We start from the raw sequence: 22,003 nt of genomic DNA on the forward strand, positions 1-22,003 counted from the left end.
TGTGCCGAGGGGGTGGACAGGAAGGGGTGAACATTGATGGAAAAAATACAATATTTCCACCAATGACGTCTAAATTCCTTGGGTTCTGTTTGCTGATCAAAATTTAATCAACCATATTGCTCTAATTTCAGCAGGCATGGTTGATCAACAAGAAGACATAAAGGTACTTTATATAAAGAATTTAGGTTTAATATGAGCATCGACATTCTTTCAGCATGCTGCACGACCGAGAAGCAAAAAAAGAAAACTAAAATGTGAAGGTTTATATATAGAATTTATTTTTCTAAAGTGTACTGTTGTATCAAGACATCAGGAATATCGGTGGAGTATATGACAGTCCACCATGATTAACATATCACCCTAGCCTACCCCCCCCCCCTCCAAAAAACAGAATCAGCAACAGAAAGTTCCAATTTCCTCCAGTCATTTCAGAAAAAGTTAATCAACCTAAATTGTCATAATAAGATATTCACCTCAACCAAGGCCACTTCGTCACTCACATTACAGAACCAAGAGACCAGACTTGGTCTTTAAAATTTCCAAATTTCTAGTCAACCAGATGCCCAAAAATATGGCTAAAATCACCTTTGATATTGCTTTTAGTGTTACAATAGCTCACCACAGATGTAGGGATTGGCCAATGCATGTCAACCAGCAGCAGAACTTCCTTCGTAAAACTACTTTGTACAACTAAACTGTTGACAGATTCATGCTTGTACAGTCAGATTGACAGGTTCCACTCCTACCAATCATGTGATCAACTGCTAAAATTTTATCCATCCCTGCTGTCCATGCAGTGAGTTTTATTTGAGGTGACAGAATAGAGTTCTACATGAGTTCCATAGTAAAGGTTGCTTCCAACGTACAACAAAGCGCAAAGCAACACTGAAAAAAAATCAGCCTGCAGTGCTCAAGCTCCAGAGTGTTACATCATTCTCTTCTCCAGACACATTCGTCTGGTGCAGCCGCATTTCCACCATTAAAGCCATCTCCGCTCATTAAGGCTCCATCACATTTGCAAAAGCCATACGCTTCAACAACTCTACTCAGAATAGGTCCTTCACCTAAGCCTCCGTATCTGGGCTGATAGAACATAGTTCTGGAAACTTACTACTGAGGGAATCCTCTCCACATCACACCAAAAACTGATCCACCCCTAGTCCCACTACATACCAGACCAGCAGCCATATGAGACAACCACTGACCTCATCCACCCCAACCCCTCAGACACATACTTAAATAGAGTAATCAACCCCCACAGGCTGGCTCAATCCTAAACCTCTATAACCTTTTCCCCCCACTTCCAGTCGCACCTCCATTACAAATTTCCAGTAATCACAACATTCATGAGCCTAACTACCTTCCTTCAACCCCAAGCCTCAATTTCCTTTGCCTGACTTTCTCTATTCAAATCCAGTAAGTGGTATATGCAGACATCTTCCATACCATTCCATAAGACATCACATCGCAGCTTCTCAATTCTATGTGCCACACATGGTCCTGTTTTTTTCACGTTTTAATCTTCGCATTGCCTTTTCAAACAACTAAGGGCCCGTTTGACAATGTTTCTGCCATTTCTGTGCCCAAAAACAGTAGAAACATAAATTCGCGTTTCTGAGAACAGAAACAGATTTTTGGGTGTTTGATAACAGTTGTTTCTGAAAACGTTTCTTACACAAATTTTATTTAAAAAAGTATCTACCTCTTGCCCAGAAACAGTAGAAACATAAATTCGCTTCTCAGAAACAGATTTTTGGGTGTTTGATAACAGTTGTTTCTGAAAACGTTTCTTACAGAAATTTTATTTAAAAAAAATATCTACCTCTTGTCCCTGAAATCCTTATCCGAAGCTGGGTGGATCCATTTGTCTTCTTCTTCTTCTGGTCATGCCACCATTATCTCAATCTCATCTTTTGCTCTTCTTCTTTCCTCTATCTCTTATCTTGAATTCTTCCCTAAATTCAGTGGCTGGTCTCCTTCTAGGGTTTTAGCTCACCTTGTCTATCCTTCTCTCGAAGCCCTCGAATTATCGTTGTGCTTATCGCCTATACTGAAACAACCGATTCTCCTCCATATATCTCCAAAGAGACCCACGAAACTAAGAAATAAAGGGATATGGCAGAAGAAAGAAAGGAAGAAAGGAACCTAGTCTCCAACTTGAGCAAAGGGCCTAGGGTTCCACGGAGGATTTGGTTTTCTCAGACGGAGGTACTGCTGCTCTTAATGACTAAAAAGACTTGAAGTAAAGGCCAAAAGAGGGAAGAATAGAAGCAATTAAAACGCCTCATCATTATGCAATGTCAACATGTCCCTAATCTCCAACTGGATTGCTTGTTTAACAGTGATGGAAGAAAAAATTACAGAGAGAGAGAGAGTGAGTTATGCATCCATTTCATTCAGAAAATACTTACATAGAAGAGTAGCGGCTGGCCGAACGTAGGAGAAGAAGTAGGGAGATGTTGCCTCTCGCCATTGCAATCGCCCTCCCACCATTGCAATCTCCCTCGACTGGGTTTTCAACAAGCGATAGGAAGAGAAACAGAGAAGAGGAAGGGAGCAGGGGTATTGATGCTCACCCTTGGTCGCCGGGCACTAGAAATGGAAATGGAGAAGAATGGAGCAAAGGGCAAGGGCCTACGGTTCCATGGAGGATTTGGTTTTCTCAGACAGAGGTACTGCTGCAACTCGAGTTGCAGACCAGTGGAGTCATTTGAGGTTGAGAAGAAAGGCGTGAGTACTGCTCCAAAATTCTGGCCTTCACTTCTTTCTGGAACCGACGAAACAACATAAATTTTGATTTCTATTTCTGAAAATAGGAGAAACGGAAGGAGTTTGTCAAACGGTATTTTACCCATTCCTCCATTTCTGGGAACAGAAAATCACAGAAACGCCTGAAACAAAAAGTTATCAAATGTGCCCTAATTTTACAGAAGTTGCATTACAAGTAATCATTCATTATAAAGGAACAACCCCTATGTAAGCTTCCTTCCAGCAGAATATGTAAGATAATATACAAGGTGACATGGCAGCAGAATATGGTAGACCATGATCAGTCAGTTTTCTACTCATTTAATCATATAAAAATTTTCATAAAATAGGAAAGAGAATATACATCTGATAAGAACTCAGGTAGCCAAACAATAGGATACAAACCCTTCCCAACTCCCTCCCTCCCCAGTGAAAAAATCATATAGTTTCCAGTTTGCCAAGATATGCCTCCCAGAGAATCCGGAATTCATGGAGGAAGCAAGAAGATAGGTCTGGGATGCCAACTTAAATAGTCTCTCCCCAAGGTTCACCCTGCTATCAAGTTCTGGTACCTAGGTTTGGCTTTCCTAGGCTGGACATGGGAGCCCCAAATGCCACTAGCCCACTATTGACTAACTCCTCCCATAAGGCCCTGGTGTGCCATAAGATCTATGCTTAGCAGTTTCTAAAAAAAATGACTCCATAGACCAGCTGAGCACGTGTGCACAAGCAAACCATAAAATCTCAGCTTGCTTGATGGAATTTGTTACAGGAGGCTCAGATGAATAATCAGAGGGCTAAAGGGCAGAGAAGCAATCTCCAATGTGAATATCACGGAAGATATCCACGAACTGCTCCCAATGTGCTGCTTTGACAGATAACAGGTTGATGAACTCTCTATAGTCTAAAAGGCCTCCTCCGGTCCCAAATATCCTGTCATTTCTGTCTTCCTGAAGTACACAGCCCCACCACTAACTACCAACATACAAGCTCGATCCTTTCCAAAAGGAGCACCAACTCAACTGGAATCCATTAACTTTGGGATCACCCAATTCAACCTGAATAATCAAAAGAAATAGTGCCAACCCCTAGTAAAAGTTGCCAGATAACAAACTATTATTCACCATGCATGTATGATCACTATGATGAATACATACCAACCTTTTCCTCCACTGGACAATTTTGCAGCTGCTCAATTTTTTGACTTCTTTCATCTGACAGCTTTAATCCTTGAGTACTACAGATATTTTTGTACTAGTTTCCAAATAATCATGCAAGGGTACGTCCGTACATATGTAGGTATATAATAGACTGCTATTCATAGTATATCTGCGTAGGAATCCACGGCTAATGTTAGCTAGGCACTGAAAAAAATTGAAGCTATAACCGGAACTAGTAAAACCGCCCGGACCGAGCCGATTGAACCTAGACCAAACCGAACCGAAGGCTTATTGGGCCGGATCCGGTTTGGCATTGTAAGTTGTAAACCCCATAACAAACCGAACCACACTGGAAACCGATTGGACCCGGAACCAACTAAAAAACTGGACCCAAACCAAAATCAAACCGGTAAGAAACCAAAAACAGCCCAAAATTCATTAAAAATCAAATTTTGCATGGTTTTGTATGGAAAATCAAACCCAAACCGGACAAAAAACCGAAATCAACCCAATTACAAACTGATACAAGAAACCGAAGCCAAACCGCACTGAACCAAAATTTCCCTATTGGTTCGGTTTCGGTTTCACCATTCCCACACCGAAACCGATTCAACCCGGACCAAAACCAGGCCAAACAAACCTGTTGACACCTCTAATACTGGACATCTGGAACACCAAACCAACACAAACATGACATCAACTTGGAGTAAAGAGCATGGGGGACAATGCTTGAAGAGTTAAGTGGTAGGACAAAGTAACAGAATGGACATCCACACATTCAAGGACACTCCCCACAATGTTCTGTCTCCCCTACAATAAAGATGGTAGTTTTCTTACCGAGTTTGCAGTCTAGAAAACATTTGAGGATGGCCTTCCTATATGGCCACATAAGAAGGCCCTACATGACTATGGACACAGGGAAAGGTGGGTTGGCAGTACCAACCATTGGATAAACAGCGCACGGATCTGGACTGGCCACTTGTGGCATTCAAGAGAGAATTTAACCATATACCCAGAATGTACTGGCATATTTCCCCAATTGTCAAAAGTGCATATATCCGCAACCAATTTTTGAAAATTTGATTTTTCAATAGAATTTTAAGAACTTATTTCAGCACATGGGCAACTCCATTAAGATTGAAACTTGAAATATGAATACAGGGCCTTATACTCCGCTAATATTAAAACTACACATATGAGTAGAAGACCCTGGGCAGAACCTGCCCAACAAACCTGCGCCCTCCTGATCTGCCACAGTGGCAAGTGCTATATATTAGGGCTACAGGAAGGCCTCCCTATGTGGATTGTGAAGAAAACCAAATACCTGTTATCACAAGGATCACTATTCCTCTTCAATATCAACAGAACAAATCCAATTATTTACCCTAATTGAACATTTAAAGAAATAAAGAAAAAAAACACCTTAAGGATAAACCTTTAGTTGTTTGTGGCTTCCAAGTGGTACCACTCGTCTAATGCCTATGTTAGAGATTTCGTTCGAAACAAACAAAATTTCCTGAAACTCACTAGGAATACAATATTTCGACCAACCAAAATGTTACATTTGTTTGATATAAAATCCTAGTTTCAATCGAAATGAGTAGCCATTTTGGCATACAATGCAAGAAAACCCCTATTTTTTGGGGTTCTTTGGCCAAATCACGTGGAAATCTTGGTGAAACAACGTGTTAGAGATGCATTTGAGCAAGATTTGTTAAAAAAATCGAACTTTGAGGTACACCCTTTTTCCCTACAGTTAATTTTTGCAAAAAAAAAGGGCAAATATATAGTGGTTGGCTTCAATTTTTTATCTGCTAGATTATCGTATCCAGATCTACAGCTTCATGGAGTTAGATTTAATTTTGTTTTTTTAATTTAAGGTTTTTAAAATGGTGACTACCGCATCTGTACCAGCAACGTTGTTTCACTTTCTTATGTCCATCACCAGAAAGTCATTCTCTACAATCCGAATCACTTCTCATACCCAATCCCTCAACCATATCAACCCTGTCCTCCAAGCAATTACGGTAGGTCCACATGCACCTTCATGGCCTGGTGATCTATATCTTATGTTAGGTTACCTTGCATATGTTGATAATGCCACCTATAAGGCTGTTGTGGTGGATTTCGACCATTTAATTAGGCTGTTAAGGAGTTTGAGGCTCAGTTCCAACAGTCCCAAGGGCAGCCCTGTGATTATAAGGTTCCCCGTAATAGCATGTGGTATTGATTTGTACAATTGTAACCTAATAATGTATCATACGTTTATTTAAAAAAAAAAAAGTGTTGTCTACGCTAACATTTTCTGATAATGTATTATGGATTTGTAATACTAAATGGTTTCACAAGTTGTTAATTGTGTAATGCTTTCCAAATTTATGGTTCTACATTCTTATTGCATATTTCAATTGTTTTGTATATTATAGGACTAAATTATGTGAAGAATAAACTTTATAAGGTTTAGGATACAGTAGACTATGGCGCACACCAGCAACATAGGGTTTGAAGCTAAACTACCACTTTGGCGCAATGTAAGGGTATTTGAGTAATCAACGACCCCCAATAATGTTCCACAAAGCTCCAATTAAACCAAGCACGGTAATAGGGAAATCTGAAAACCAGATTTAGAACAAACCCAAAATAGGGCAGAAACTAGGGCAGCCTACAATTGGAGATGAAGGGCTCAGAAAGGGGTCCAACCTGGATCGAGTGGAGGTCATATGGTGCTGATAAAAACCCAGATTATCTTGGAAAACTGCTGGCTGGTTTGGGAGATCTAGAAGTTCTTGATTTCAGGACCTTAAATAAGGAAACTTGGAGAGAACCATGTAGAAGATGATCCAGACCTCAGATGGAGCCCCAATGCTGGTCAAGTCTCTCTCCTAGGTTGATAACAAAACCCCAAAGGGCCTTTCCGATCAGGCTTCAGACGTGAAAGATATCAGCCTTCGAAATCTTCTTCAGGAAAACCATTCTCTGCAGCAATCGAACTTGTTTCTTGGACTGAAAGTGACCTCTGATCAAGGAATGGTAGTGATGGAATGATAGGGATGGAGATGGGAAGGGAGTGATGTATCGAATGGGAATTGAGGGGTGGGATATTCGACTATCTCAGTCCTAGGGCCTCCCACTCTCAGCTCTCACAACTTATGATCATCCTTTCTCAGGTAATATTTTGCGGACAGGAAAAAAAAAATTGATTCAAACGTAGAAATCAGATTACAACAACCAGCCATATACATAGGCTAGGACTTTGCCAATCACAATCAGGATAGGCTTGACAAAATAGGATAGTAAAAACAAGCTAGTTACCTAATATAACTATGACATAATACCAAACAACAATTGTCTTAACAACCTTCCTAAATTAACACAAACTGAAATAACTCCTAATAAAACTATAATTGAGACTTCCAAAAATAACCTAACAAAGCTGAGACAATGTTGAATCGATTGGACAGAAAACTGAGCCCAAACCTGGCCTGGTTCGAACGGAACTAGTGACTGGGATAATCCACACCATGGGGACTTTCACCAATCTAATGGTTCAAACATGTATAAACATCATTTTTTTGGGTGAACTTCTTAAACAGGCACTACAAGAAGTTTCAGGGAAAATTCCATCAATTGGCCATCAAAAAGACCATTTTGACTGGACCTGCAAAATGGACCAAATTTCGAGTCCATTCCACAGATTTCAACAGTATATTTTGATTTTGATAAGGGTCAAAACTGTGGTTGAAACTGAAAATTGGAATCTTGCTCGCCATATATTTACTATTAATTCTACTTCTCACATTAAAATATTCTTTTTAACCCAGTCTTACTATTTTAACACAAGAAGAGAAAAAAAAGTTAATTGGGTGGCCAATATTTCCCATTAATAGTTTAATCTTTATATAATTTGCATTCATAACTTTTAAAATTTGATCCAAACATCTCATTAGTATAAGATTCAGATGATCAAAAGCTGTTCCATAATCCACCTATTCTCAGTAGAATATAGCACTAGATAGAGAACCACATCAAGAATGCCCAAGCATTACATAAACTGGTAAGTCTTTGCAGAATATCAGGTAATTCCCCAAAAGGCATTCTTTTCTCCCCTCTTTAAGGTATTTTATAAGACTTTTTTTTACCTCCAGATAGGATATCACATACATTCACAAATACAAATGCAGATATGAATAGGTACACAAATTGAAATATAGCTGCTGTCAACCCAAAGGAAAGAAGGTTGTCTTAGGTTGGCAAACTTCTGCCAAAAACTTCAGAGAAATCCCACTTCATTGTTTCATGCTGATGCTAGGCCATTCTCAAAAAGCAAATTGTTGAATCAACATGCTTTATTTAATATTAGAAGATTTATCCCCAGCCAATGGGAATGGCAGAACAGTATTCAGGTATTTTGACAAGTATCGGAACTTTGATGAAATAGAACGAGTAACAGACCAAGAGTTCTAGAAAGAACATCAGTAATTTGAGATTCAAATGCTTAGACACCAGTACCATATCAATCATAATTCAAGAATCAAACAAAAACACAAGCACCAGAACAAACACCAGTACCTTTAAAATTAAATATTTATAACACGGAACAAACCCATATATAATTTCCTAAGGGCTGCAACAAGAATTTAATCATTTGTTGTTCTTTTAAATTTACATCCTTTTTTATTCGTTACATTTAGTCATATATTATCTAATTCATATCTTAAGCCCATAATCAATTCATGTTTAATCATTTCCAATAACAGAAACAGGACAACCACTCAATGGACCATGAAATCTCCACCTTTAAGTGATAATTGTTAGAAATACAAAGTATTCGACGAATGTATATAAATTCTAAATCAAGACGCAACAGAAAAGGATTTCTCTCTCTTTGAATGACAACAACAAACATGAAACCCTAGATTCGATTCGCTCTCACCTCATTTACAATATCGATCAGCCTTCTTCTTCACTCGATCATCTAGAGCATCTTCAACTGACTTTGAAACCGACTTGGGATCGTATCCAAACTTCTTGGCTTCGACGGGGAAGAGCTGATCGTACTTCAATCGCTTCGCAGGATCGATGGTGAAAACCTCTCCCGCGTTTTCACCGTTGTCTTTGTCGACGACAGAGCCATCGTTGGGGACTTCCGAAGCCTGAGCTTCATCGGTTAGGTTTTTCTTCGATTTCTTTTTCTTCTTCTTCTTGTCGATGGATTTCACAGTGGCGAGAGTTCCACCTTTGAAGGTCAGTCTCCCTCCTTTCACTCTCTCGTACGGATCAGACATGATTGGCGACACGCCTAAACCTGCCAAAAGACTTGAGAGGAATCGTATGCTTGAACTCTTTAATAAATAGGTTTCGGATAGTACAGTCGGTAAGTCTCTATAGCCTTCCCACGAGGTAAGTCTCGTCAAGGTGCGTGCCTAGATCCTCTCAACCATCTGATGTTCATCATATTATCACACTCACTACAGAGGATAACCATTTACCACATGCAATGAGTGTGGCAGTGCGTTGAGCATTAGATGGCTAAGATGACCTCAGGGTGTGTGCCCAGATATTCTCGATCATCTAATATTCAACGCTGCACTCACTGCAAAGAACAACTGCTCACCGCATGATCAGGATCTTTAGGAGACCTGATATTTTTTTTTTTAATGGAAAAGATTTCAACTTGCCGACTTTAGTTAAGATAAAATTGCAATACTTCAAAGGTTTCGATCTATCAAATTACCAATCTAATATTTCATTTAACAAATTTTTTTTCTGAATTTTAATTAAGGAAAGGATTTTGTAGACCATGTATCATCGTCCACAAAGCCATTGAATGGGGATAAGGGGCTATGATACACCTCTCCTCAACTTCATCCGACGACTATGTGCATGGTCAATTGTGCATACAATCTTGTTCCCTAAAAGGCAAATATGACCCTTGAACCAACATGGGACCAATGAGAGCACGTACAGAAGCATCGACAGCATGGAGACAAAGAAATCATTTCACTGTCTGGTGCAGAGGAAACACTACCTTCTAGGATTCTTTCTTCCATAAATCAATTATGAACACTTGGTGGGACAAAATCATACCACTGGTCACTCTCCTTAAGATCGCAATCACCCCCTTAATACAAAGCAACCACCGAAATGAAATAACCCCTTAGGTCCTACAATAATTTTTGCATTCATATATTGGAACACATCGAAACACACTAAGATTCATGTTGAATAATTCCTAAGAAACCCAAACTTATAACAGAGAGAAAGCATAGTGAGGTTTTTTTTTTTGGCCAAAGAATCGTATCCTAGTAGTCCCGATAACCCCATTACACAATATCAACCTCACTCTACTTTCTTCCATAAACAATTATGGGATTAAAAAATTCCCATCATGGTTTACATGAAACAAAATGGGGAAGTTTTGGGTTCAAACTTCGTGGAAGATAAAAATAAGGAAAACCCAAAAAAATATTTTGAAACTTCTTTCTCCTTCTACAAATTCTTTTCAAGCCATTGTTGAACAGAGCAGTGCTTAGAGCGGACCCGCTTAGAGCTGCAGTGTTAATGTCCCCAAGCTGCCACTGCTGTTAAACACCAAAGTACCCATTCGCAAACCAAAACCAAACAGTACTTGGAAGCTTCATCTGGAAAATCAAATCTAATGAATTCAATGAAGCTTACCCATTGTGCTGGAAGCCTCACCGCCACCGTAGAATGTGGCGTGGCCACTCTGCGAACCTCCATGGTGTCCATAATTTCATTGTAATGAGAAGCAGAAGAGAGATGATGAAGCGAAAACCAATGTAATGGCGATTGCAATGAGAAGTTAAGGAACTGAAATAGCAATTGCAATGAGTTAAGTGGTCACATCTCCTCCTTCCCTCATTACTCACTAACTTGTTGCTCTTAGAGAATTAAAGAGCAATAATTATGCCATGGATTAAAGAGCAATAATTATGCCATGCATAGAAGCCAACCAACTGCAACTAACAAAAATATCCAAAAGTGTGAATCAAACAATTGAAATGATAGGCAACAGTTTCAAAGGGCACAACATTCAGATATGCAAATCAAAATGAATAGCAATGTTGTTGCAGGAGTAGCACAAAAGTCAGTTCTACGATTTCTCTTCTTCCTTTAGTTTACAAATATTAGTTATACATTGTGAGAATAGCTGTAATTGTTCCCAATTACAAACCACAACTTTTTCTTCCTTTTCTCAACATGTATCTGAGGCTGTGTAATGCCAATGGGGATCAACAACCCTTATTTGCCACGTTTGGGTGGCAATGCCTTAGCTTCCAGATGCCAAGAACCTTCTGGAATTCCATATCGACACATTCCATGCACAATAAAAGCTGGAATCCTGTGAGAGAAAGCAAGCATATCTGTTTTTGAAACTGTTTGAGTCAACTCAAACCCATCAACATGTTGTCTTTGAAAGAAAGTTAGGCAACCCTTTACCTCTAGCAACTTGGCTATTACAATGAAGCTCCCTTCACAGAAATCTGAAAGGATTTCAACAATCTGATACTTGTGATCGTTATAATCAGACTTCGTCCATTTGCCGTCACAGTTCTTGTACATTGCCCAAAACTCACCTTTCATTGGGTAGATCATGTACAAAGTTTTAGTGATGTTCTGTTGGCAGTTGACTGAATGGGAGAACCATGACATTTCCATGTTCAAAGTTGTTCTGCCAGCTTTAAATATCCCAGCCACAATTGGTAGATTTTCTTTATGCCAGTGAATCTCATTGTAAAGAATTGGTTGAGGTTCCAAGATTGTAACGCATACTAGGCTCTCAGAAACCACACTGTTTATTCGGGTGTAACACCGAGGCATGAAATCTGTACCACTGTATACAGCCCATATTTGATCTGAGAGAAAATCATTTTGTGACCAAGTGGGATTCAAGTACTCGTCTTCTGGATATGTTTTCATGGATGGAAAGCATTGGGGATTGTGTGTGAAGCTAGACAAATTCCTAGGAACTTCTTCAATCAAGATGTCAGGGTTGGCATCATCTTGGGCAATGTCATCAGGCAAGGCCAATGGGTCCAGTTCGAGCATACCGGCTACAACCCCTTGCAGCTCTCCGCCCATAAACCTAAATGTTGGGATCTTGTAGGAAAAGATATATAAATTGTCTGGAGTGATACAAAAGAACTGGTTTTCCCCGTTTGTGCACCTCTGGTAGACACTTCTGAATTTGTCAATCTTAACCAAACACGCAACGAGGGCACCCACATACTTTGAATAATCTGTGAGGAGTTCCACTATCTCAAATCTACATCCTCCTGCTGTTTTGGGATTTAAAGACTACTCAGCTAGGTCCCAGTCCTTATATATTGCCCACACCTCACCTTTCTTGGGGTAGATTTCAAACTGTTCCTCTGTAATACCATGAGGCCAAGAGCTCAAATGAGAGAAAAGAAATGGGGCAGTGATTATTTTTTCACTCATATCTGGATCAAGATAAAATGAGCCACAGGCCACAGGCAAGCCTGCCTCACACCATCTTCTTTCATCTTCAGTAACAGGAACAGGTTTCAGCCATGAAACACTCATTTCAGACTTCAAGTGGACATTAATCTGGGCATAGCAACGAGGAACAACCGCTTGATATTGAGCAGCCCAAATCTGGCCAACTTCAAAGACTTCAGTCTTTCTATCGTTTTCAAAGTCATAAAAAACAAGGCCAGCCCCTTTTCTTTCAACAGCTTTTGAAGGCCAGGACGGATTTCTCAACGAACTGGCAGAATGCATTGTCAATGGAGAACTTAAACTTTCTGTATGTCTATCTATTCCTCCGCTGTCAATAAAGGTCAGATGAGCTGGATGAGTTCCTTTCTGCAGATCAACCTCCCCTTGTTGCTGAACTGTCTTTTGGCTAGTTAGTGTATTAGATTCTTTATTGTTCATGCTCTTCAAAAGCATCGATCTTGAAAAAACCCCTCCAATGCTTCCACCTGAAATATCACTGGTAGAAACCCTTTCACATCCAGAAAAGCTTTGAGCAGCAGGGAAAGATTCCTTATTCGTGGTTCCCTGATTGGAAGATGTCCCAATTCCTTCCCAACTTGCATTCCTATACAAGTCAAATGCAGAACGATTGTCTCGATCTGAAAGCACAGAGTATGCTTCCCATATGAATCTAAGAGCCAATTCAGTGCCAGGGAACTTAGTTTTGATGGGTTGTAGCAGGCTCATAAGCTTGTGATACCGGGCTTTTACATCAGAGTCACTGGCTGACGGAAGGAGCTGAAGAACCCAATAGCAATCGACACCAACCCCAGGAAACTTCATGCTCGCAGCACATAGTATGTCACAGACGATTAACATCAAATCAATGTTGTCAAGTTCTGGGAATAGTGCTTGGGCTTTGAGTAATTTGTCCCTTGCACTAACATAATCGAGGCTGACCACTAACTTTTCCGCAATATTCTGTTCTTGGAGAGCCGCAATCTTACTTTGTTTCATCTCAAACATTTGTTTCAGTGTCCTCAAATTCAACACTTTCTCCAAAAACCAATAAATCCAAATGAGGTAACTGGTGAGTGCAACTTCTGTCTCCAATTTTCAAATCCATTTGGATATGAATATTTCAAAAGAGTTGAAAGAAAAATAGGACAGAAGCAGGTCAAAAAGACGGTCCAAACTAGACAAGTGTGCAACAATTGCCTTCCTCCCTGTAAATGTTGTGGAAGCAAATGAGTTCTAATTGGAAAAGAAATTTCCAAAGAAACTAAACTAAACTAAACTCAACTAATCCTTGAATAAACACCCCCCACACCCCACCCCTCCCCCCCCCCCCAAAAAAAAAAAAAAAAAGAAGAAGAAGAAGCAAAACCTAGTATTGCAGCTGACTAACATGATTTACAGTCATTTATCAAAATTTCCACAAAATTAATGGAAATTTATAAAAAATTACCATTTATTGATAACTAGAAATTACTTCTGCAGTTGAAAGGTGTTTCAATTTACACCCTATAAAAATTAAATAAATACTAGCCTCAGTGTTCTCCTCAGTTTATCTCAACTGAAATAACTAAGTTCTTTGGGTCTTTTGCCAACTTATCTCCCCCAATCAGTACTCTTTATACGACTTTCTGAAACTGTTCTTCCAAATATGGCTGGAAGATGCCCAAACAGAACAAAATGGGTATCTTCAGAAAATAAACTGTAAACAATCAATCCTACCATGGTTCCTTTGAGTGGCAAAGTCCATAAATCCAGAGGCCCCTAAGAATTGGTTTCAAAGACAGATTCAAAAGTGAAATAACCCACAAGCAAATTTCTCAAAGTCCACACAGATTAACAAATATGTCAATCATTAATCAACTGTGGATTGCAAAGGTCGAATAGGGAAACAAAGAATTTATCTATATCTAAAGAGGAAAGAAAGGGTTCCTATTAAAGAAGAAACTGCACAAAAACTTCAGTTCTTTAAAGCAAAATAGCAAATGCAGGGCCCTGAAACAGGAATGTTCAAAAAACGATTCATGAATAAAAAGGAGGTTACGAAAGAAACTCTTGCCTCCTTCAAACCTTCGATCATTCTCGTTGTTGAGGCTGTGGACTGTAGTGCGGGAGAGACAGAGAGTAGAGAGGTGAACTGAATAGCCTTCTCGCATTTTCACTTTCAGGTAAAGCAAAAAATTCACCATCCAAAGAAACACGGTATGTTCAACAAAAGGGCAAAAATAAGGAAGGCTCATGCACTCCATCCGTTCTGTTTCTGCCTACACTTACTCGAATCTGAAAACGCCAAATGTACTTGTTTGATGTGGATTTGTGATAGCCTAAAAACACAACTTCCAAGAACATCGACTACAAAGTTCAAATTATTATGAGACAAAGCCACCCTAAATCTGACTTATTATGAAAACAAGAGTGGATGAGTCTTGGCTCTTTCTTCCTTTTTTTTGTTAAGATTACCTACAAAAATTCAGTCCAATCTAAATTATGGGTTGGGCATCGCTACCTAGTAGCATGATAATTGTGTTAATACGGAATCAATCAGAGTGTCAAGTGTCTCAAGTTATTGCTGGTAGCTAGAGTAAATTTTGTTGACTTTTGAGCTTATTCCAAAATATTTAAAAAAATAGTTTCCTGTGGAGGAGCAGGGCCAATGGGAGTGCACAAAAGAAAAATATCAATTAGGACATAATTTTATATTTGATGGGGGTGAGATGATCATTTCACCCTACCATGTGTCAAGGCACAAAGACCACGTCTTTCCACATAAATCATTTTTTCTTAAAATTTTAATGAGAAAAGCGAAAAAGTCTCTGAACTAGTGGTGCAACAATGACAAGTGTGACATTAACAATTCCTCTTTCCATACCACCCATCTGTTGGTGTACGATGTTTTGTATTTCATCACAGTTTAATTCAGGGAGTACTAGTGCAACGCCTCGACAAACAGGACGATGATCCCTGTAATGCAAGCAATACTGAGAGGTATGAGGACGAGCATTATAACCTTCTTCTCCATTGATAGTGAAGCAAAATCTCATCTCACTAAGGATGTAGGCAATCTTGTCGAACCTCATAAATATATGTGCATTGTTTATTTTGTTTTTTCATTATCTTCTGCATCGTTTTAGGATTGCGTTTCTACACCATCAATCATAAATAATCAAGAGTGCTACCTATATCGCTAGTTCGGATGACATTTTCCCTTTCATCAGAAAAGAAATTCATTCAAGCAAAGCAACATGGCTTGATACAAAATCCTTCACCAAATAAATTAATTCCAACAAAATCCAAGGCCAACAACCTTGGTCGTGATGGAATAGATTAACCAGCTCCTCATAGTCTGTCCAAATTGTGATGGTGATAATACCTAATTTTTCTAAATTTAGCTATCAAAGATGGAATATAACACTACTTCGATAATCCTTTTTGATCTACAGATTCTTATGCTCTCCCTACAAATCCAGAGATTAGGGAATCATCAATCTAAAAACCATTATTTAAAATAGCAGTGGCCCGTCCTACCGTGCTCAAACCAGCCATATAGCTCCCATCACAAACAAGGATACGTGATGTTCTTAATATTAGAGCTTGATACATTGGCCAAACAGTCATCCGATTAAGATCAAGTTAAGTCTCACATAAGTTAATGGGAGTGATGAGAAGTATATCTTGGACCCACCTGTTAATATTAACCATAATATTGTGGGGGGTGGAAGCCTTACTTAATTTGACACAAGTTATGGAAAAAACATAAATGAAGAGTGAAAAAATTCATTTTTAATCATGAAATATTAGTCAACTAAGGTTTGGAGGAAATATTCAATTTGAAGGAATTTGGAAAGATTGGCTCTAGCATGGAGTCCATGATTTAACATTTACCTTATATAGAAAGACTTTGAATTTTGGATGTAGAGGAGATTTCCAAAGGCTACCACAACTTAAAATAAAATTTTCTACTATCTTTGTAGTCAGGAGACTTAGGACCCCTTTCTTTGACCGATAAAAAATCAGGAAATCCTCAATCGGGGTAGAAGCAAGACGAATAGTGATAAAACACTCACTTTCTTAATTTTAATGGAAAATTTTATGTGTTTTCTTATATAAATTAAAGATGTAAATTTTCACCTCTCTTTCTCTCATGTCAATTCTAAATCTCTAAATTACCTCCCCTCCCCTCTTATAGTCCCTTTGGTAGCACCGCACTTTGGTAGCCGCTTTCCAGCATCTCCCCCCACCCTGCACCCCACTACCACCTCTCACCCTATCCTTCCCATCTATCGTGAGCCACCGCTTCTGTAACCCCCACCCGCGCCCCCTCTCTCCTTGGACAACTCTACCTGGTTAGTCAATTATTGTCTGTGCCTAATTGATCATCTTTATCGTGTTTTGTACCTTACTAAACTCTTCTTCGTAACTAAAAAAGTGACTGAGGGAAAGGATAAATGAAAGTTTGAGGCCGATAGATATTAAGGTTTTATTTATCAAAGGGTTTTTGTATCAAAGACATAGGGCTTTTGCAAGAGAGAGATATGCAATGTGAATTGGATGTTGCGAAGGTGAAGTAGGGAGACATCTGAGATGTGGGGCAAAAGGAGACTGGGACATGGGATGGGGTTGGAGAGAGTGCAAACAAAGAGGTGATATTGTTGACAACTCATGGGAGATCACAAATGGCGTGGGAGGGTTCTTGATGGTTTGTTAATAGGGGAATTGTAAGTCGAGTCATGTGGGGAAGGTGCAGAGGGGCGGAGGTAATGGGTTGCAAGGATAAACTATCAATGGGTAGCAGAAGAGATTGATGACGGTGCAGATGCACGAGTGAACTCGACCTGTTTGGGTCTATGAAGATAGAGATAGAGAGGCTCATGGTAGGAAGCCCAGGGACGAAGATCGTCAGGGACATCACACACACACAAAAACACAATCTCCTAGCTTGTGCACTAAGGCTCCGTTTGGTATCGTTCTAAAAAAACGTTTTTGGAGTTTTTTCGTTATGTTGAAACGAAAAAACGGAATCTTCTATTTGGTGCACTTATGGTCTGTTTCTGTTTTTTTAGAACAAAAAGTGAAAAAAAAAAAAAAAAAAAAACTGAAAAAACGAGATTGGACGGAACTCCATTTTGGAGTTCCGTCTTCCCATATCGTTCCCAATAAAAATCTGAAATTTTGAAACACCATTTTTTAATTTAAAAACTGCATTTTGACACAGAAACTGAAATTTTCGTTTTTGACACAAAATCGCGTTTCTGGAACAGAAACGATACCAAATGGGCTCTAAGTATATTGTGTTTATATTCAAAGATTATATGAGCTACCTACCTTGATGGGTTAGGATATACCTAAAGTTATATCTGTGAATGGTCAATGCCATGTCTTTTTTTTTTTTTCTTTTTGGTAACGATGGCCAATACCATCTCTACCATAGCAATAACACTGCAACTACAAAGATCTCATCACTCTTGCAATCAAAGTTGCATAGGGCAGAAGCTCTAGTCCGTTATTGCATTTGACTTGTTTGATGATCATCTCTATGGCTTCAAATACGCATTATATTTAATTCATCATACAACCGGTTATGATGCAATTACACAACTTGTTGGATAATTAACTGACATTATATAGATAAACTCAGGGCCCATTTAATAATAATTATGTTGTTTATGTAGAAAGAGTTCTCCCACAGAAACAGATTTTTTTGTTGAAAAAAGTATTTAATGAACCAGTTTTGGAATCGTTTATTGCAAATATTGTTGTTTGGTGACACATACTTCTAGAAATGTTTCTTGCAGACATTGTTATTACCATTAATTACCAAATTGACATAAATATTACAAAGGCATAACCCAATAAGGTCCAACACAATTTCTCAAATTTCAAATTTTCAAACTATGCAATAATTGTCATTTTAACTAATATAACATTATTTAGTATACTATATGAGTTGTCACAATCCCAAACTATCAATGTCTATAATAGAATGTGTTAAACAACGGGCCTATTAGGGGTTCAATTTGCCTCTTTTATTTAAGTCCAACTTGTCAACAACATCAAGGATATCTTAAATATCCTTGTCTTTTCCTCTGAGTCTTCAATCTCTCCTTTTAGAATTCTTTTATTCTCCTCCTCACCTTGTATTGCTTTTTGTAAGAATCCCTTGACAAAATTAGAGGAGGGAGACAATGAAGGTGAATGAGCTTTAGGTTTTGAGGTTCCTACATAATCAGTTGAATGTAAGCTAGGATTGGTATTAGGGGAATTGATATCATTAGTAATCCATCTGAAAAATTTACAACCTCGATCTAGGGCCTGGAGGCCAAACACAAAAATTATTTATAGTCATTAAAGTGAAGTAGTACATTAATTTTTAACAATAAGGAAACTCTACAACAGCTTGTGTATAAAGTTATACCCCAATTGAATTTGGGCAATACTAGAATTTTCGGCTATAGTTTGCTTTAGTTTTTGTGATGTGTACTTTCATTGTCCTTCTCCACATTCACATAATCTAAATGCATCCACCCACATGAAAAAAGTGTAATGTCTTGGACATTTAAAGTATTATCTACTAATATTAGGACCTTGCATTGTTGCGAATCTATTACACAATGCATTACAAATAAACTCTACACGCATCTAGCAATCTAGGTCTCACTAGAAGATATCTATTAAACATAAACAATGCATATCATATTTGAGATAAGAAAGCTTAGCCGTCTCTGTACCTCATAAGAAGAGTGGTTGTCACATAGATAGTCTAAAAAACGATTGTGGTAGAAGCCATCATAAGACTCCCGAGAAAAAGGAAAAGTATAATTAAGACTTAAATATGCTCCCATTCATTAGCCAAAATAGAAGAATCAATAAGTATTGTGAACAAAATCTTTCAAGCAATCGAGATCAAATTTAAATAAACTTTACATGTGAAAACATCAAAGAGAAGGTCAAACAATCAACAATTGAAATCTAATCAAGCCCATGTTTTTGGAGCAGAGACAATCTCAAGCACTCAAGCCTAAGCCAACTTTTTACTAAACCCACATAGGAAAAAGCCCCCAAATCAGAAGCCTTAAATCGTCAGAGAACCCATAAATCAAATGCAAGTTAGAGCTTCTGATAAATACCCTCGAGAAGTCCTAAATCATAAGCATAGCCCTAAATACCTATATTTTAAATACCTATATTTTAGGGCTTAAGTGTAGAGATTTGAGTTTAGAGAAGGATTAAACTCATAATGTGACAACAACAAATGGGTTTGCAGAGGAGATGCTCCCTGAGTTTGAAGATGGAAGAACCAAAGTCAAAGCCACAGATCAGAGAAGCTTTACGCGTTAGATTAGGAGGTTTGAGGTATCGGTTTGGGGCCGTTTGAGAACACAATAGATGCCAAGGGTGTAAAATTGGAACCAAAACAAACCGAATCCAGTTCCATACCGAATACCCTGAACGGAACCAAATCAATTATAATATGGTAACATCTTGGATCAGAAATGAGCATTTATAATTTGGTTCGGTCCGGATCGGGATCTATGTCAAGAACCGATGGTTCTAACCGAAACTGAACCAAATAACTTGATGTAACTTTTTCCTCTTTTTAAAAACTAAAAACTTGATGTAACTTAAATAGAAACCTAACGTAATTAATCTCTTAATTTGTCTTATAGAGTTAAAGTTGTCGTCTAAGTTTAAAACCCTCCCTTGTTGGGGAAGACCAACCTAGTGAATGAGCATTTGTATTTTGTCTTTTGTAAAGCAGAATCGAATTTAAAATTGGATATTGGAATCAAATAAGAACCGAATACAAAACCCAAATAGGAACCAAAACCATACCAGAACCGGATAGGTCCGAAACCATACCATAACCAGATAGGTTCAGTATGAGTAATGATTTTTTAGAACCGAGACGAGACTTGGTCTGGTACTATATCACACTAACACTCCTTCGAGCATAAACCAAAACCGGATTGAATACTTGGTTCCGGGCCGATTGACACCCTTAGTAGACACAACGATGGAGGAGATTTTCCCTACCTAGTCGTAGCTGCTCTTGGGAAGAAGACGAGCTCTAGTTGCAACGCTCAGGAAAAGGAGTTGGGAGATGAGAGGAGACACGAGTATGGGTTTGAGAGGAGGTAGGAGTGTAATGGATTTGATCGATTTTTTATTTGGGTTTTTCCCAAATTGTTGGCTCCAAGTCATTTCTAAAAACAAAAAAAAAACAAGTCTTAACTAGTTTCTCCATTCTCGTTTCTTGCACAAAAAATTGCCATCAATTTCAATATATGTTTCAAGAAATGGGTGAAACAAAACAGGTCTGTCAAACGGTTTTGGGGCCATTTTTCTGTTTCTCATAACATAAAAATGAAAAAGCGCATTTTCAAAAATGTTATCAAATGGGCCTTAGTGTAATTGAAATACGACGTTAAGATGGATATATAGTAAAGCTATGAAGGATAAAGTAAAGAATGATAAAATTAGATCTGATTTTGGGATAGCTTTGATATATGATATAAGTTGTGGGAAGGTTGTTTGAGGTGTATGAGTGCATGACTGTATATAACAGAGGCCTTAGATGCTCTAATAAAATGGGAGTGATTTGATTCAGATTGAATGAGCTAAAAGAGTCAGGGGTAGGCCTAAAATGAGTTTGGGAGTGATTAGGAAATATATATATATATATATATATAGTAGGCTTAGCCCAGTTCTTGATAAACCTACAGTTCAAGATTATAGTTTTAAAACTATAATCAATCGGGTTAAAGCTACTTCCCTTACTCGAGAACCTACTATTCAAGAACTCCGTCAGGACCTCAACGAAGTTAAAACTGAAGTTCGAGATCTTAAACAAATAATTCAAATTCTTGAACTTTACAATACTCAACAGGTCATTGAGCAAGATTCTGGCGAAGAAACTTCCTTTAAGGATCTACTAGTAACTCAAAATATAGTAGCTAGTACCTGTGTAACTCCTGCTACAGTTTCTTCTGATGACGCTCAAGTCTTAACCATCTAATAGGTTCAAATTCATAGATGGCATGTAATAATTGTCATCATTATTAATCATGAGTTTAGCCTAAAAAAAATCGCCTTAATTGATTCAGGCACAGATATTAATTGTATTAACGAAGGACTTGTACCTTCCAAATACTTTGAGAAGGCTGCTCAAAAATTGGTTACTGCTGATGGATATAGAATGCAGGTTGGATATAAACTCCCCTCTGCTTCTATCTGCACTAATGGACACTGCCTAAAGACTCCTTTTATAATGGTAAAAGGACTCTCTCAATTTGTACTCCTCGGTACTCCATTCTTATCCCATTTGTATCCCTTAAAAATTAACACCATCGGTTTTCACTCAGTGATTCAAAATCATCCTATCACCTTTCATTTCATTGAACCTCCTAAGGTTCATACGGTGAATGAATTCGGGCTAAAGTTTAGTCTAAAGAAAAGTTTATATGTTATTTATCATCTGAAATTCAATAAAAGAGCATACAATAAAAAATTAATGACCCTAGTTTTCAAGTTCAAGTTAAAACTTTTCAAGCTCAACTTGAAAAGGAAGTCTGTTCAGATATTCCAACTGCTTTCGGGTCTAAGAAAACTCATATTGTTAC

General features: G+C 38.3%; 2 protein-coding genes across 7 annotated transcripts in view; both read right to left on the reverse strand.

Moving 5' to 3' along the window:
- LOC122081917 overlaps nt 1-9,301 on the reverse strand; it is a 10,456-nt gene extending 1,155 nt beyond the window's left edge. For 2 of the 5 annotated variants that reach the window (XM_042649352.1, XM_042649334.1), the window contains exon 1: nt 8,842-9,301. In XM_042649352.1, the coding sequence (XP_042505286.1) occupies nt 8,843-9,193 (351 nt within the window). In that variant the 5' untranslated portion in view covers nt 9,194-9,301 and the 3' untranslated portion in view covers nt 8,842. Of the gene's footprint in view, nt 1-406; nt 2,807-8,841 lie in introns of those variants that run through there. The other 3 variants (XR_006141256.1, XM_042649344.1, XM_042649327.1) reach the window with 3 other exon arrangements.
- A 1,600-nt stretch (nt 9,302-10,901) lies between these two features.
- On the reverse strand, nt 10,902-14,740 carry LOC122076434. 2 transcript variants are annotated; one of them, XR_006139481.1, is made up of 3 exons: nt 14,457-14,740; nt 11,370-13,597; nt 10,902-11,271 (listed from the first exon to the last, which is right to left on the reverse strand). XR_006139481.1 is itself a non-coding variant. In XM_042641731.1 (2 exons), the coding sequence occupies exon 2, from the start codon at nt 13,395-13,397 to the stop codon at nt 12,228-12,230; it is 1,170 nt and encodes a 389-aa protein (XP_042497665.1). In that variant the 5' UTR covers nt 13,398-13,597; nt 14,457-14,740; the 3' UTR covers nt 10,902-12,227. The 2 variants fall into 2 exon arrangements, 1 of the variants encoding a protein (XP_042497665.1); XM_042641731.1 differs by having other exon boundaries at nt 10,902-13,597.
- Nucleotides 14,741-22,003: the final 7,263 nt, after the last annotated feature.

This window comes from Macadamia integrifolia, chromosome 1, assembly GCF_013358625.1.
Source record: "Macadamia integrifolia cultivar HAES 741 chromosome 1, SCU_Mint_v3, whole genome shotgun sequence".
In the NCBI taxonomy this organism is placed as follows: domain Eukaryota; kingdom Viridiplantae; phylum Streptophyta; class Magnoliopsida; order Proteales; family Proteaceae; genus Macadamia; species Macadamia integrifolia.